General features: G+C 40.7%; 1 protein-coding gene across 2 annotated transcripts in view; it reads right to left on the bottom strand.

Moving 5' to 3' along the window:
• ANKRD42 (ankyrin repeat domain 42) overlaps window positions 1-18,815 on the bottom strand; it is a 92,456-nt gene that overhangs the window by 26,217 nt on the left and 47,424 nt on the right. For both annotated transcript variants that reach the window (XM_055120283.1, XM_055120284.1), the window contains exons 8-9: window positions 6,145-6,250; window positions 3,254-3,429 (exon numbers count right to left, since the gene is read on the bottom strand). In XM_055120283.1, coding sequence (XP_054976258.1) covers window positions 3,254-3,429; window positions 6,145-6,250 — 282 coding nt within the window. The remainder of the gene's footprint in view (window positions 1-3,253; window positions 3,430-6,144; window positions 6,251-18,815) is intronic.

Here is an 18,815-nt window from a genome sequence, read left to right as displayed (position 1 = left end):
TGAGTATGCCCAGCAAACTATCAACTAGTTACTTGGCTGAGATTTAAGCATGCATACTAGATACAGGAATGCCACATTGCACCTGCCTCAAATATAACGATGCTTGTAGTAATGTTTTTGGCAGATGTGGCTCTGGAGGGTGCCCACTGAGCTTTGAAGGACAGACTGATGCAAGAAGGAGTCAATGCCTGTCTAGGGATGGGATTTGATGGGCCCAGGATAGAAGGATGGGGTCCCCAAGCTTGTCGGCATGTGGTTGTGTGAGGTTTCAGGGCAGGGAGAGAAAAGAGAAATATTAAACTATTGTAGGAAATCCTACTTTAAAATATGAAGTTATTAATCTTGCTACTATTGCAATTAAAAAAACTTTCAGATTCATAGGTGAACTTAAATTATCAGGAACTTCATCCAACTTTATGTTGGCAGGGGAATATGCTCTCATCTCCCTGAACCCTATTCAAGTGACAATATTCTAAATATTATTATCCAGCTAGGCGCATATGCTTCCCAAGCCCATGTACTGCTTGCGCCCACATGGCCAAGCACATGTAGTGCCCAAATACATATGACACCCACATCTCTCTCTCTCCCCCCCCACACACCTCCTAAAACCCTCCAAATAAAATTGATTTACTTCAAAAAACATTATCCAGCTAGAGTGATAATTTAAAACATAAGTGAGAGCGTATCAATCCTCACCTCAAAATCTGTAGGAGCATGAAACCTCTATCTAAAACCTTTATTAGGATCTTATCTGTTACCTCTTTGAACCACATTGATAAGGCTGAATTCCACCACATTGCCTTTACACACTGTTCACCAGTAATTCCAAGATCATCATCTGGCTTACTCTCATAATTCAGTTCTCTTCTTAAATGTCACCTCATCAGAGAGACTGATGAGAGCTGAACAGTATCCAACTTATCTACTTATGTAGATATTTTCATATTTATTTTCACCCTCCCCTGGTTACCAGCTACAGAATGTCAATTCATGATGGCAGGAAAGGGATTTTGTATTTTCTGCTCTACCTAATACCTATAATCATGCATGGCACACAGCAGATAACATAACAGTTGCCTTCATTAGTCATAAAAATAATTTATCCGCCATGCCCCCGGCCTGACTCCACTATCTCAGGACAGACCTTACCAAGATGTAATTTGCTGAAACTTTGGGTAGGCAGGTTTTATGACTGAAATCTCCAGCTTTCGTGGAGTTGGGATGGGTTACCTCCCCCCACTTCCCAATACTCCTGGAAGTTCTGGCAGTCAACCCCACAACCAACTCCAGTGCCACCATGTAAGCTTGTCTACCGGTCTTCTTCAGAGACCCATAAATAAATCTCAAAAGGAGATCAAAAGCCACAGTTAATCTCAGACCCGCTGAAGGTTGAACAGACTGGGATAAATCAATGGGGGGCAGTTAGCCTGGTGCCCGCCCAAACAGAGTCCATGGCAACCACTTTCTTCTACAATACAAAAGCACCGCCATGCCCTGGGCCTGACTCCACCATCTAAGGACAGACCTCACAGAGATATAGCCTGCTGAAAATTTAGGTATGCAGGTTTTGTGACTGAAATCTCCAGGCTTTTTCAGGGTCAGAATGTGTTACCTGCCCCCCATCTTTCTGTACTTTTGGAAGCCTTGGCAGTCACATCCACACCCGAAAGCTGTCACTGAGTTAAAAAACTATTCTAGCCTTACTTTCCCAATAAAAATACTGAATACCCTGAACAAAAATGATGACCTATGAGTACCTTTATTGCAAACCATAATGAACAAAAGGAGAGAGAGAGAGAGAGAGAGAGAGAGAGAGAGAGAGAGAGAGAGAGAGAAAAGAAAAGGGCCTGACATAAAGGTAGGCTAGGGGTGGGGGAGTGGGATGTTGGGGGATGGTAGCTGGTGAACATTGGTGGTGGGAAATATACACTGGTGGAGAGATGGGTGTTGAATCATTTTATGACTGAAACCAAATCATGAACAGCTTTGTAATGGTCTATTCCACACATATTGAACTAAAAAAAAATTTTTTAAAAAGTGATTTGGAGTTCATGCCACTTCAGTCAGCTTTAATCAGTAGCAGAATAAATAGCAGTACTCCTACTTTTAAAAATTAATAAAAATAATAATCTATCAAGTAGCAATGTAAAGTTGCAAATCCTTGAAAAGTCCTTTTTCCTCATTTTTACGATCCATATAATTTATTTAATTATTATGTATTTTCCTCAAGGGGTAGATATCATGTCTTACAGTTTTTACAAATGTTCAACAACTCTATCTGAAACATTTCCTATGTTTCACAACAACACAGAAAACTTGTGAATTTTCTTACATTTCGCCATGGGGACATTAGGTCCTTCTCTGGGATTTTTACTAAACTGTTATTGCTAGTTGAGCCTTCTGTATTAATGTTTTTCATAATCAAACTTAGTTAGCTTCTTAGTGAGATGGTACATTCCCCTCTAATCTGATGTGGTCCTATTGGGATGTGAGTATTGTAGAGTTTGGAGATGTTGTGCAGCCATGAATGCCCCCATAAATCCAGAATATTTAACAGGCAAGTCGTAAAGCTGGGCCAATAGATGAGCTTACATGGCAGCAGTTGTGGGATATGGGTATGGCTGCCAGCCCTTCTGGAAGAACAGAGACTTGGGGGACCGGGGGAAGCTGCCTGTCCCCACTCCTAGAAGGTCACAGCCCCAGAGTTCTCAGCAAAAACTAAACCAGTGTAACTGAAATTTTCAGTAGTTTGGCATCTCTGCAGAGCTTAGTTGTGAGGCAGTGGAGTCCAGTCACTGGCATACCTGCAGTTGCTGGGTTTTGAGTGCAGTTGCCAGGGTTTCACCAGGATAGGGTCTTGGCTGCCACCCCCCACCACCACCAAGGGCACCCCAGAATTCTTAGCCAAGGGCTGGTGTATCCAAGAATTTTTGCAGCTAGCTGATCTCTCTCAAGATTTAATCATGAGTCTGTAAAATTAGGCCAAGAGATAAGTTTCATGGCAGCAGCTGTAGGATTAAGTGCCTAATTCCATTCATATTAATTTCCAAATCTCTGGTAAAAACTGGCTATAGCAGGGGCCTGAGAGAGAGTACAGTGGGTAGAGCTCTTGCCTTGCACAAGGCCAACCTTAGGTTGATCCCCAGAAGCCCACCAGGAGTGGAGAGCCAGAAGTAAGCCCTGAGCATGACCCAGTGTGGCCCCAAAACAAAACAAAAAACTAAGCAATAAAACTAGCTGTGGTACTTACTTCTTGCATCTATTTTATCTGATTCACTAAGACATAAATCATCCTTGGCATCACTGCTTCCCTCAATACCATGTCTTACAAAAAACTTGATGTCATTTTCATCAATTTCAATCTCATTATCCACATCGTATTTCTGTAGACCCTCTAATAGCTTTACTGCTGCTAACTGAGCAAATCTGTAGGGGGAAAAAAAATCAACAATTAACAAGATCCACACAATCTTCTTTCTAATTGGTATTGCAGTTTGCACATAATTTAGGAAATTATAACTCGTACATTGTTCCACCAACATATCCACCAATGAAGAAGCAAAACTTTATCTAAAGACTGGTGACAATTTGAAAAATATTCAGCTTTATGAAAAACTCAGTCACTGAACACTAATGGCAAGCAGCCATATAAAAGCTAATTCAATAATTTTTTTCCTTAATTTTTATTTATTTATTTATTTTGCTTTTTGGGTCACACCCAGCGATGCTCAGGGATTACTCCTGGCTTTGCACTCAGGAACTACTCCTGGCAGTGCTTGGGGGACCATATGGGATGCCAGGGATCGAACCCGGGTCGGCCGCGTACAAGGCAAACGCCCTACCCGCTGTGCTATCACTCCGGCCCCTTCCTTAATTTTTAAAATACACTTTATAACATATTTTTCTGAAGCTGTTTTCACATATTTTATTCTTGAAATATAGTTATGTGGTACATAACTACCTGTGTTACAATGAGTTCTGTAGTACAAGTATTCCATAATACAGATTTATATTTTATTTAGCCACACTTCTACTGGTAGTTAGATAGAAATTATAAGATAATTGCAATCATAAGAAAAATCCTAATAAACATCAATAATGATTTAACTGGAAGAGAAGACTCAATGTCAAAAGAATATCTGGTGTTTCCTATAAAACTGTTTGACTAAATTAAAAAATATATAATGCCCCTACTGATAAATTACACTTACTACATTTTTTAAAATCACCTAATTTAAAAAGTATTCCTGTATCTAGTTTTGGACTAAGTATAGCTCTAGTCTGATTAACTTTCATACTTCCTCATCCCAAAGTATTTGACATGGCTATGAAATTCAATGGAATACAAACTTTTTTATTCACATATTTTTTTCTATATCTCTATGAGCTTACAAAAGCTTGTCTTTGGAAATGCTACTATTACTGCATATAATCTGGACACTTTGACCATTTGCTAATTAAAATGAAAATTCTTACTCTTAGAAGATGTTTTAATTATTACTCATTTAAACACATACACTTAAGATCATTTTTTCAGATAGCTAAAATATGCATACATATATCATATATCCTTACCTTCCACTAAGTACAGCAAATAATTAAGCAAATAGAAATAAACATGCTGAAAATTTCAAGATTAATATAATGCATTATCTCTTTGACTAGACTGTAATCTAATAGTTACCACTTACTGAGTACTTGATATATGCCACATTTAAGGACATTCCTATAACTACAATAAGCATTTTGGTGAATGAAACAAAAAAAAAGAAATGTGTAGGAAAACTACTAATAACATTAGAACAGCTATGATAATGAATCACCCATCTGATAGTGATGTAAATACAGACAAATATCAATGAAAAAACATAGAATACAGAAATAAATGCCCCACATATGTGAATAACAAATGAGCAAAGATATAAAGGCAGGCAGTAGAGAATGTAGTAGTTTCAACAAATAGTGCTAGAACAATCAAATATTGTAATTCAAAAAAATTCCAAATACATATGAACTTTTGTTAATCAAATGAACTTTTGTTAATCAAATATTTCCGATACTCCATTAAGAATACACCATTAAAAACTTTTGTTTTGGGGGCTCAAATGGTTGCATAGCAGTTAGGGCACCTGCCTTGAATACAGTCAACAGGGTTTGATCCCTCGGCACCATATAAGAGGCCCCAGGAGTGATCTATAAGGCACAGCCAGGAATAAGCCCTGAGCACCACTGGATATGGGGAATCAAAAAACAAAAACAAAACCACCAACTTTTGCTTGTGGGGCTCAAGTATAGCTCAGTGTGCTGGAAGGAAGTAGAAGGCCAGGGCACAATCCCTGGCACCTCATGTGCCCAGAGAACCATAGAAGCAGTGCCTGAGTACAAATTTTAAGCAGGAAGTTTTCAATAACTATATAAATTATCCCCTTGATTTTTTTCATAAGTCTTTATACCATGTGTGTTACTTCTCACCACATCTTTCAAATGGACAACTTGGGCATCCTTTTTACCCTTAATGTAACTTATAATATGTAAGATAGTGATTGTAATTAAGAATAATTGTATTTTTACACTTGTCTCGCAAGAAGAACTTGAGAAAAGGAATTATTTGTCCAATCTTTGTAATTCTAATGCTAATCACAGCACTTGGAACATAGCAAACATGCAGGAAACTGAGTAAAGAAACAATCTAGTAAGCAGATAATCTAAATATTCCTTAAAAAGCTGACCTATATAAACTGAAAATATTCCATAGTAGGTGTTACATTTAACTCAAATGTAAATACCTAAGTTTGTTTAGAAATCCAGTATTCCTCTTATCACACAGTGTTTCTCTCAGGCATTCTGGTGGGATGATTCTTCACTGTCCTGAGCACTGCAGAATGTTTAATACTCCTAAACCTGACTTCACTATTAGTTGTGGTCTCTGGTCACTTTAACGTCCTCCCACTACATCACCAAATGACCATCCCCACCAGAGAAGGGGACACCACTACCTCCCAGCTCCAAATCATTACTTAATTCAACTAGCTGTCACTCTATCAGCATTTGACTGAGGGGCCTACAATTCAATTAAGAGATATACTGCATACAAGAAAATACATATAAGACTTAAAAATTTAAAAGTACAGACAAGGATACCTCTTTGCTACATCACTGGGTTTCTCCCCTGCTTTGTCAGTAATATTACTGTCTGCTCCCATTTTAATCATCCACTGCAAACACTCTATGTGACCTTGCCCAGCAGCTGTAATAAAAAAGAAAGAAATACACTAAAGAGTTATTGTTATTAATTATAATTTTCTAAAATGTTTGAACACTGTCAGAGTACCTTCATAAGATGTCTTCAATAACCTTAAAATAATGTTTCAATAACTTTCATTAAAATAACTTCAATGGTACCTTACAGTAACCAGGAAAAGTAGGTTGTTATTTTCTCTATTTAAACAATCACTGTCACTGTCATTGTCATCCCGTTGCTCATCAATTTGTTTGAGCGGGTACCAGTAACATCTCTCGATTGTGAAACTTATTTTTTACTGTTTTTGGCACATCCAATATGCCATGAGTAGCTTGCCAGGCTCTGCCATGAGGGCGAGGTATTCTCGGTAGCTTGCCGGGCTCCCCAAGAGGGGCGGAGGAATCGAACACAGGTCAGGCGCGTGAAAGGCGAACGCTCCAGCCCATTTAAACAATAAAATTTGTTTTTTCTTTTTCAGCCAACCCTGGTAGTTCTCAGGGCTTACTACTGGCAGGACTCTGGGACCATATGAGGTGCCAAAAATCAAACTTGGTTCAGCTATGTGCAAGTCAAGCACCCAACCCATTGTATTCTCTCTGGCTCCTATACACTAAACATTTAATGAAGCATCTACAATGATCAGGCCCTATATGGAGAACTATACAGGTATGTTAAAGCTCAAAAATTTTATTTAATATAACATGACAATTATGGGCTTGAAATTAGAATCAAGGTTTTTCTAATTCTGTGCTCAGAGATCACTCTTGGTGGTGCTGGGGATTGAACCTAGGTTGGCCACATGTAAGGCAAGTGCCTTACTTGCTGTACTATCTCTCCAGCCTATTTCATTTTTTTAAATTCTCATTCAGTGTTCATCCCCCGCTTTCTATAACTCTGAGCAAATCTTTGAGAGACCAGAATGTGGGCACAAACCAGAATGTGAATACAACTATGGACCTCTATATTTAACTTCAAAAAATTATGCAACATTTTATGTAAATAACTAATTCCTAAAACCTTCACAACTCAAAATTTAGAGACCCCTCAAGTCATTAATTGTAAAAAACTAAGCCAGGGGGTGGCTGGGGGAGAGCCCCAGCGACTCTCCCCGTTGGTTACCCCCGGGTGTTCAGGAGGGTCAGTCTCGGGCCACTCGCCCAGCCAGAGCGGCCCGGGCCATGGGGCAGACAGAGGAGGAAAATGAGGGCCAAGCTGGTTGATCAATCAGTTGTCCTTTATTCCATTCTCTCTCTCTGCTTCTCTCCTGGCTCTGGATCTCTCTCTGGATCTCACCCCCAACCCACTCTTACCGCCTAGTTAAATCCCCCTAGCATGAGGTGGTTGGGGCTAACACATAGGTGTGGTCACAATCAACATGGTTGAAGTTCTTCCCCTCAGGGGATGCTGCTTCTAGGACAGATTCTCTTTCAGCAGGAGGATCCACCCAAGGGCAGAGTCCCATGAGTGTGTTTCTCCTCTCCTCATCCAGCAAACATAAAAAGCATTCATAATATTAATCATTTTGTATGGACACAATAAGAGATGCATTAAGCTTATAGAATTGCTCTCCTGGGGCCATCTTGATCTCAGACTACAGTGCTCAAGCCATATTAGTCTTTCCTATCCCTAGCAGGGTCCTAGTCTCGTCGTTACTTATGGATCATGACAGCATTTGTCCATGATCAAGCTTTTAACTTATAGTTAAGAATTAGGCACTTTGGGGCCCAGATGAGATCCGGAGCAGCTGCGCACAACATGGCCCCTCTGCTCCTTAAAGACAATAATCCAGGAGGTATACTAACCCATTTTGGCACCCAGAGACTTATAGAAATGCATCTAGACTGTGGACTGAGCTACGACCGCATGCCGCCCGGGGAGAGGGAAGGATTTTCTCTCCCAACTCTTTCTTTCTATGGGGATGATAGCGGCAACAGGAGCAGCAGCGCCCACATAGCGTCTGCCATTTTCTAGGACTCACAACCCAGAGGTACTTGCTTGTTGTGACGTGGCGAGCAAGAGATCATGGGATAGGGGTGTTACTGGCACGCCCTCGGCCCAGATGAGATCCACGCACAACATAGCCCCTCTGCTCCTTAAAGACTATGATCCAGGGGGTCTACTAACCCATTTTGGCACCCAGAGACTTATAGAAATGCATCTAGACTGTAAACTGAGTTAAAACAACAGAAATCCAAAACCGCGCAGCCGCGAGCTCCTATAATCTTTATTCTCAGCAATGGAAAACAAACTATCAAATGAAACCTTTTCAGCAGGTTTGATTGTTGGGGGAAATTCCAAATAATAATAGTCAGTTCTCTGTTGAAATATTGAATGTATCCAAAGTATAGAGAGAATAAAGTAAAGATCATTGGCCACTCAGGTGTAGGGCAGGGGCGGGAGGAGGGTATATTGGGGTTCTTGGTGGGGGAATAGGTGCACTGGTGAAGGGATGGGGGTTGATCATTATATGATCATTATATGACTGAGACTTAAACCTGAAAGCTTTATAACTTTTGTCACAGTGATTCATTGGTGGTGGAGAATGGACACTGGTGGGGGGATGGGTTCTCGAACATTGTATGAGGGAAACACAAGGACGAAGATGGGTAAATTTGTAACTGTACCCTCAAGGTGACTCACTTATTAAAAAATAAAATAAAAATAAATAAATAAATAAAAAAGAAATAGACCATTATAAATTAGAGTGAAAGTGGCCTACTAAAAGTCACAGATTCTATTAGCATAAGAGTAAAGACCCAAACTCAAATTCTCTAGTACACTTATGCCTTTCAACAATATTATCCCATTCCTTCTAGAATCTTTTCTGGTTTGCACTAGCACTCCTAGAAAATACTTTCTACACTTGGTTTCTTTCGTTGTTTTGCTCAAGGCCTGCATCCTTTAAGTTGATTACATTTTGTCCTGCTGATAGAAAGTAATTTAAGTAAATGCTTAGCCCTAATGTTTGCACCCCCCAATGAAGACTGACATTGTGCACTCAAATTCCACAATGCATTTCATTTCCATGATTTTTTATTTCATCTTTGCCCAATTTACACACCTGGTTCACATGAACTTTCAGTTGAAAAGTCATTTAAAGGGAAAAATAGTGGTAGGTAGAATATATATATATATGTATATATATATTAAATTTTATTGAATCACTTGAGATAGTTACAAGCTTTCATGTTTGGGAATATATTTTTAAATGTTCACTCACATGGAATGAAACTAAAGGTGAATATGAGCTTAGTGAATTTTAAAAAAAGCAAAAAAACTTTGAATTCCTACACTGCTACCTCAGCTTTGTTTCTCCAAGCAAAATCCTCCTCATCTTTCAAGACATAGTTTAGTTGATACTACATCTAAGACACTACATCTAAGACAGTTACTGTCTGCAGAATTGACCTGTTCTTTCCTCTTTCGTGTTTCCATTAGATTTTGACTGAAAAATGTCTTTGGCATTTGTCAAGTGTTGCCTTGTGTCATTATCCTGGCTTTCTCTTCAAGTCCTTGTTCTCTGTTGAACACATATTTTGCCTGCTTGTCTCTTTGTATTTTTTGTGTTCTCCATCTAAAAAAGCCCATGTTCTCTCTTGAGCACTTACTTCCCCTCTTTCTCTCCCTTCACATCTTTCTAAGCAGTTTCCTTCAATAAAAACTATCTTGCTTCACTAAAATAAATAAGTAAAATAAAGTCACCCTCCCCAACACAAAGGCTGTACACTCTCAGAGAACACAAAATAAATTTATTTATGTTTGCATCTGCCACCCTTAGTGCAGAATCTGGCACAGAGGAGGCACTCAGGCCCTGTTTTCTAAGATGAATATAAAATAAAAACTTAACTTTTAAATTTGCTGAAGCATATTTTAATAAATTTCCTCTGATGATTAATGAAGCCATTTACATTTGGGGAGTTAAGTCTTGGAGGCGAGGGATATGATGCACAGGCTTCTTTCACATCAACTTTCATCAGCAACTCACATACAAAACATGAGTTGATAGATGTAGTTTTGGTATTTGTCACCTCTTTTCTCCACTCTATTTAAGGTGTAGTACAAGTCATTGGTGTGTCAGTAAAGGCTCAGGTCAAAAAATGGAAGTCAACCAAGGCATGCCAATCATAAATTATTTAATATATTTTATATAAAAATTATTTGAAGACCTAAAGGAGTAAGCTCTGTGCTATACATACAAAAATGACTTGCTGACTGTTCACAATAGCCACAATATGGAAACAACTTGAGTGCCCTAAAACAGATGACTGTTTAAAGAAATTTTGGTACATCTACACAATGGAACACTATGAAGCTGTTAAGAGAGATGAAGTCATGAAATTTGCTTATAAATGGATAAACATGGAGAGTATCATGCTAAGTGAAATGAGTCAGAAAGAGAGGGACAGACATAGTGGGACTGCACTCATTTGTGGAGTGTAGGGTAGCATCACATGAGGCTGACACCCAAGGACAGTAGATACAAGGGCAAGGGGGATTGCCCCATAGCTGGAAGACTGCTTCATGAGCAGAGGGGAGAAGACAGATGGAATAGAGAAGGGATCACTAAGAAAATGATGGCTGGAGGAATCGGTTGGGATGGGAGATGTGTGCCGAAAGTAGGTAATGGACCAAACATGATGACCTCTCAGTGTCTGTGTTGCAAGCCATAATGCCCAAAAGTAGAGAGAGAGTATGGGGAATATTGTCTGCCATGGAGGCAGGGGGAGGGTGGGAAAGGGGGGGGTATACCCGGGATATTGGTGGTGGGGAATGTGCACTGGTGGAGGGATGGGTGTTTGATCATTGTGAGATTGTAACCCAAATATGAAAGCTTGTAACTATCTCATGATAATTCAATAAAATTTTAAAAAATTAATAAATAGATAGATAGATAGATAGATAGATAGATAGATAGATAAAATAAATAAATATTAAAAAGTAAAAGAATTAGGCACTTTGACCAGGCCCATCTTGATACCAGGGTAGCACATAACTCACCGCTTGCCCTGGGTCCATCCCGTCCCGCGTTGGGACCCTGCTTTTGGGGTGCTAGGAACTGAGGGCAACTGAGGCTTAAGTGGAGAAAGCAGAAGCCCGGGAATGAAAGATATTTGAAGCCAATTAAATCCCAAGTTACAAAAGCATAATACTGTCTTCTTGTGTCTATACAAAAAGGACATTGCTTTAAAGTAAATTATTCAAAAGACATAATGAGAGGAGAAAGGCAATATTAACATTAGTGTCCTAGAAAGGTCTGACCTTACAAATTAACAGAGTCAGATTAGGGGGGAAAACTGATTAACTGTTTTGGGGAAGAGAGCATAGAGAAGTGATTACGAATAGACAAAGAAATGGGAGTGACTTGGGAGCACCTTGAGGGGTGTGACGGGGATAAACCTAAATTCCTTATGGCAAGGGGGGAAAAGACAAAGCAATGTCATCCTACAATTAATGATTACCCAAAGTCTGTACCCCACTGTTAAATCTTGTCCTCAAAACATAGGCACTCAAAATTAATTTCAACCTTCAACACTATGTGTATTTATCTTTCCCCTACTGCTGACAACTGAATTATGAGCTAATCTATTAATTTCTGTTAATCCTTCAAGATCATTTCTAGACTCAGGAAAACCAAGGGGGAGAGGAGAAATATGGTACAATAAAAGATCTGAGTTTAGATCTACTTAACAATTAAACTTAAGGACTAGGCTTAACTTAGTGGTTAGCACAATAGACACCCTATAAATGTCTATAGAATTGATGAATGAATGAAAAATTGATACCATAGCTCTGCTTTTACTATCTATAGAAACTTAAGTGTCAAACAAACATAAGGTACAAAATTCTCATAAATATTTCCTAATAATTTACTTTGCAACTTCTGCTCCCCAATTCTTCCTCCTATATTTCTACTGTATATATTTTAAGAACAGTAATACTTTTTGTCATTAATTACTAATAAAATTCTTCTTGTTCATGAGTTACACACACACACACACACACACACACACACACACACACACACACCCCTTCTTAACAGTAAGATCTAGATTTCAGACTAATGGCATGGAGACACATGGTTAATGTGAATATATACTTGCCTCTGTAAAATGAAATCAGTACAGGAACTTTTTGTAAGACTTTGGAGGGTTAAAAAGTGAATTACTGAGGCTAGAGAGATAGTACAGCAGGTAGGGTGCTTGCCTTACTCACAGCCATCCCCATTCAGACCCTAACAACCTAGATGGTTCGCTGAGCATCACCAGGAGTGATTCCTGAGTACAGAGCCAGGAAGAAGCCCTGAGCATCACAGGTGTGATCCAAAAGCAAACAAAAAATCTACTTTCAATACTAGCAGGAGAAAATACACAAAGCCACACCCAGAGATGACCCTGGAGACCAAACAATGTAGTGTATAAGGAATCTTACCCAGGGCCAGGGTGACAGCTCAGAGGGCTGAACCACGAATGTTTCATGCAGAAGCTTCCGGTTCAAGCCGTGGCTCCACATTATTCCAGAGCACTTCCAGGAGTGACTTGGGCATTGAACATGGAGGAGCCCCTTGACATCATTGGGAAATGGCTCCAAAACCAACTTTTTAAAAAGGAACTTTTGCCCTACCCTTCTCTACTAAACTTAGACCTAACTGCCAAATTCAAGAGTTAGTACCTCAAGATCTTAGGTCTTGATCTCTCCTAGAGTCAATCCAAATTTGACAACAAAAAACAATTACAATTTTCCAGACCCTAAAAAAAATCACCTGAGACAAAGACAACAAAATATTCTGTCTTTAAAAATTATGATAATTGGGGCATATTGTACAGTGGGTAGGACACTTGCCTTGCACACAGCTGACTGGGCTTGATTCCCAGCATGCCACATGGTCCCCTGAGCAGTGTCAATAGTAATTTCTGAGCACAGAGCCAGGAGTAACCCTTGAGTACTGCTGGGTGGGGCCAAAAAAATTACCAAAATCATGGTGGAGGAAAGCAAACACAAGGGTGGACGATGTGGGGCTGAAATATTTTACCTCTGAAACTCTACTAATAACAATTTGTAAACCATGGTGCCCCCCGTTTTTAAAAAAATTTTAAATTACAGAAATCATTTATAGACAAAGGGATATGTTATATGAAAAGAAAAACTCCTGCCACTTGTGAAAATGGAACAGAAAAGGGCTATGCTAAGATATGTAAGGTAGGAGGAGGAAAACAATACTTGATGGTTCACTCATATATGGGACATAAAGAAACAATGGAAGGCCAGAGGCTTAGCTCTGTAGTATCATGCATGCCTCACATGTTTGAGGGAAGGAAGAGGGGTAGGGGAAGTTAGGAGGGAAGGAGAAAAGGTATATGAAAAATTTCTAAACTTCTCTCTTAATTTTTGCTGTGAAACTAAAACTGATCTTGAGAATTGCCTTATAGAAAGAGAAAGAGACTATTCTGATATTTAATACCGGTATGAACCTAAGTTCCATGTCTGAATTCAACTGGTTTAAACAATATAATAGAATTGATGCATCAAAACAAAAGTATACATCTATATCATATACATACATAAGTGTGTGTATGTGTGTATGTAAAACAAGGTAACCTCAACCTTTTTTTAAACATTATCAAATCTGAGACCAGGGAGGTCAACATAATACAGTGGGTAATGTGAATAAAAATTTACACAGCTTCCATGTCTACTCATAAACTCCAAATGTGAGGAGAAATGTGTGTGTGAGGCGCGGGGGCGCTGGGGGGGGTTCAGTTCGACACATTCACTGGCCAAGAGCTGCCTTCCAGGAGGAAAGAGAGACAGGGAACCACAACAACTGATGATCAATGGACATTTTATTCAGAACCTAATAGCATACTTAATAGAACATCTGAGGGGGTTTGAAGTATAGGACTGCACATAGGTGTGACTTGACCATTTACAGGGGTAAAGTGTTTCAGCTGAAGCAATCCTTCTGGGGGGATTAACTCAAGGAGATGCTCTGTCCTTCAGGGGCTATTCGGAGAAATTCGCTAAGAGGTGACAAGCATCTATATTGCTTTTCTCTTTCCCTTGCATCTAAGACATATCAAACAATCACTTGTATCACTTGTAGTCCGTTTGATCTTTGATTTGCTTGAGTGGGCGCCAGTAGCATCTCCATTTGTCCCTGTCTCGAGTTAGTGTAGCCCAATGATACCTGCTCACTCCAGGAACAGAAAGAGCCTCAAATCATTCACTCAGAGATTTGACGAAGAAATCTGACCATCTACTTGGTGGGCAGCCACGAGGTCTGACGTCACATGGAATCCAGTCGGCAACAGCTCTAGTCCAGCGGTTGTCTCTGAATCGCATTACATGACTGGCCCATTTGATTTTTGATGCTTTGGCAAACGAGACAGCATCCCTGAATTTTGACCGTTGACGGAGGTCAGAACTCCGGATTCCTTCTCTCACTTGAGTGAGACATGATATTCCCAACATAGCTCTTTCGATTCCTCTTTAGGATACCCTAATAGCATTCTCATCCTGCTTGCGTAGGGCCCAGCTCTCTGAGGCTTATGTTAGTCAGGAAGAACGGTGGAATCGAAAAGATGTGCCCGGATTCAGAGGTTCTTCGTTCTCTTAACCACTTCTTCGATGCTCTTGAAGGCATTCCATGCTGCTCCCTTCCTCCTGCACAGTTCTGGCACCAAGTCATTCCTCATGTTGATTTCTTGACCCAGGTACACATAGCTGCTGCATTCGGAGATGTTCATTCCATTGAGAGCAAATGGAGCTTCAGGGACCAGTTCGTTATTCATGAACATCGTCTTATTGAGATTCAGCTGCAATCCGACCTTTCCACACTCTTGGTCGAAGTTGGCCAGCATTTGTGCCACTTGGCTAATGTTTGGCGTTATGAGAACAATGTCATGCGCAAAGCAGAGGTGATGTAATTGCCAACCGTCTATCTTCACTCCCATTCCTTCCCACTCCAGTTGTCCCATGATGTTCTCAAGAGCGGCACTGAAGAGTTTCGGTGAAATAGTATCACCTTGCCGCACCCCTCTCTTTACATCAATGATCACTTCCTTGTAGAATGGTGAGATCCTGGTGGTGAATCCACAATACAGCTCGAGGAGGATTTTGATATACTGAGTTTGAACGCCCTGTTTGACCAAGGCTTCGATGACCACCTCAGTCTCAACAGAATTGAAGGCCTTCTTTAAGTCGATGAATGTTAGAGTGGCATCTTGGACTCTCATGAAACTTCAATGAGTTTGGTCACTGTGTGGATATGGTCTATCGTGCTGAATCCTCTTCCGGACCCGGCTTGCTCGCATGGTTGTCCTTCATCTAGTGTTCTGCCTATTCTATTCAGGATGACACGAGTGAACAACTTGTAGACAACAGACAACAAGTAGATTGGGCGATAGTTGCCAATGTTGTGGATGTCTCCCTTCTTGTACAGCAGAACGGTCCTACTGGTTTTCCACTGGGACAGAACCTTGCATTCAGACAGGTAGTGTGTGAAGAGTCAGGCCAGTGTATTGATGAGTACTGGCGGCAGATTCTTCAGGTGTTCGGGTCTGACCTTGTCCAGACCAGGTGCTGTTTGCGTCTTTACCAGCGAAATGGTGTGTCGGATTTCAGAAGGGAGAACATCGGGAACGACATATCCATCCTGCGGAATTTGGTATGTGGGCAGGTGGACATGGCTGTCAAAGAGATCCGAGTAGAAGTCGTGAATAATTTTCTCCATTGCCTTTCTCGAGGATGTGATAGATCCATCGGGACATCGGAGGGTAGTCATCTTGGTCTTGTAGTTGGCAAAGGACAGGCAATCATTGGGAATACTTTTCCCAGCTTCTGCTTTATCAAACAATAAAACTTACTTATTAACATTTGCAATAATTTGGATCACTTGTATCACTTGTCACTTGTCATCCTGTTGATCATCAATTTGCTCAAGCGGGCGCCAGTAACATTTCTATTCGTCCCTGTCACATGCTAGTGTAGCCCAATGGTGTCTCCAGGAACACGAAGAGCCTCAAACCGTTCATTCAGGGTCTTGATGAAGAAGTCTGACCATCTCATAAGTGAGCCATGCAGTCTTTTGACGTCCCATGGAATCCAGTCGTAAACAGCTCTAGTCTAGTGGTGGCCTCTAAATCACATTACGTGTCTGGCCCATCTGATTTTTGACACCTTGACAAATGAGACAGCATCCCTGATTCTTGATCTTTGATGGAGATCAGAACTCCGGATTCCTTCTTTCACTTGAGTGAAATGTGATATTCCAAGCACTGCTCTTTCGATTCCTCTTTGGGATACCCGAATACTGTTCTCGTCCTGTTTTCCTAGGGCCCAGGTCTCTGAGACATATGTTAATGCAGGAAGAAAGGTGGAGTCACAAAGATGTGCCCAGAGCCAGAGGTTCTTCATTCTCTTAACCACTTCTTCAATGCTCTTGAAGGTGTTCCACACTGCTCTCTTCCTCCTGCGCAGTTCAGGTGCCAGGTCGTTTGTCATGTTGAGTTCTCGACCTAGGTACACATAACTGCTGCATTTGAAGATGCTCGTTCCGTTGAGGGCAAATGGAACATCAGGAACTAGTCCGTTTCTCATGAACATTGTCTTTGTGAGATTCAGCTGCAGTCAGACCTTTCCACACTCACGGTCGAAGTTGGCCAGCATTCGTGCTGCTTGGCTGATATCTGGTGTTATTAGAACGATGTCATCAGCGAAGCGGAGGTGCTGTAGTTGCCAACCGTCTATCTTCACTCCCATTCCTTCCCATTCCAGTCATTGCATGACATTCTCGAGGGTGGCACTGAAGAGTTTCGGTGAAATGGTGTCACTCTGCCGAACCCCTCTCTTTACGTCAATGATCACTTCCTTGTAGAATGGTGAGATCCTGGTGTTGAATCCATAATACAGCTCTCGGAGGATCCTGATGTACTGAATTTGAATGCCCTGTTTGGCTCGGGCTTCGATGACTGCTTCAGTCTCAATAGAATCAAAGGCCTTCTTTAAATCAATGAAAGTTAGACACAGCGGCATCTTGAACTCTTGTGAAACCTCAATGAGCTTGGTCACCATGTGTATATGGTCGATCATGTTGAATCTGCTTTGGAACCCGGCTTGCTCTCATGGTTGTCCTTCGTCTAGTGTTCTGTCAATCCTATTCAGGATGACTCCAGTGAATAACTTGTAGATGACGGACAACAGGCACATCAGGCAATAGTTGCCGATGTCATGGATGTCCCCCTTCTTGTACAACAGAGTGGTCCTTCTGGTTTTCCATTGGGATGGAACCTTGCATTCAGACAGGTAGCGTGTGAAGAGCCGAGCCAGTGTATTGACGAGTACTGGCAGCAGATTCTTCAGGTGTTTGGGTCTGACCTTGTCCGGACCAGGTGCTGTACCCTTCTTTACTGTACAGCAAATATGGTAATTTGGATACACAGTAAGAAATATAGATTCCAAAAAGTTCTCTGAGCTCCAGGAGCTAAGGTTTAAAGTCGGCTGTGCTTTTAGCATAAATCCCAGACTAAGTCCTCAGGCCAATTTTGCTTTTCCTACTCCATGGGTTCCTGTTTTTTAGGTTATTACAGCTTGTATCAAGACAGCACTCTATAATTTCTAGATTATCCCATACTGAAGTCAGGGTAGCTTTGCTGCTTGCCCCAGGTTCATCCAAAGAGCCCTCTGTGGGACCCAGGTTTGGGGGGGTGTTAGGAACTATGGTGACTGAAGCCTGAATCAGATTATAACACATGTCCAGGAGTAGATACATTTCAGAGTCAATTAATTCCCAAATATTAGAAGTATAGCATTAACAGTCTTTCTGTGTTTAAGCAAAGAACATTGTTCTATAGAAAATATGAAAAGGTTTATAGGGAAAAGAAAAAAGCATGTAATTTACTGCAAATACAAAGTCCAGAGTTACCAGAAGATTTGACTTTATAAGTAACCAAGCCTAACGACTTGGGGAATCTAGTAGCTAACAGAAAGAGAGGTAAAGCACAAAGGAAAGGTTAAAGATAAACTTGGGGATTGGGAGTGCTTATAAGAGCACTATAAGGTTCTCTAGGGGGAGGAAAAAGGGCAATTCATCGATGAAGCCTGAAACACTCTGAATTAATATCCAACAGGCAGAGTGCTTCTCTTGCATGTGGCCGACCTGGATTTAATTGCATATACCCTCTATGGTCCTCTGAGCCCTGCCAGGAGTGTTTCCTAGGCTGAGAGCCAGGAATAAGCCCTAACTATTGCAAAGTATAAACCCCACCAAAAACAAATGTAGGACTTGAAATATAGCACTTAACCCTGCATATGGTTGACCTGGATTCAATCCTTGGTACTTCATTCATATAGTCTCCCAATCCCGATCAGGAGAATCACCTTGAACACAGCGCCAGGAGTAGGCCCTGGTCACTTCAGGGTGAGCCAAAACAAAACAAAACAAAGAAATGTTACAAAATCTTATCTATAAATCATAAATACTATTGAGTTTTATAAGATATGAGTTTAACACATTTCCATATTGTTACACCAATGCGGGAAGAGGTAAAGGGAGCAAAAGGGATGCTAAGTGTAA

Source organism: Sorex araneus, chromosome X (assembly GCF_027595985.1).
Source record: "Sorex araneus isolate mSorAra2 chromosome X, mSorAra2.pri, whole genome shotgun sequence".
Taxonomy (NCBI): domain Eukaryota; kingdom Metazoa; phylum Chordata; class Mammalia; order Eulipotyphla; family Soricidae; genus Sorex; species Sorex araneus.
Note: the sequence above shows the minus strand (reverse complement) of the source record. Positions and strands in the feature narration are given on the sequence as shown.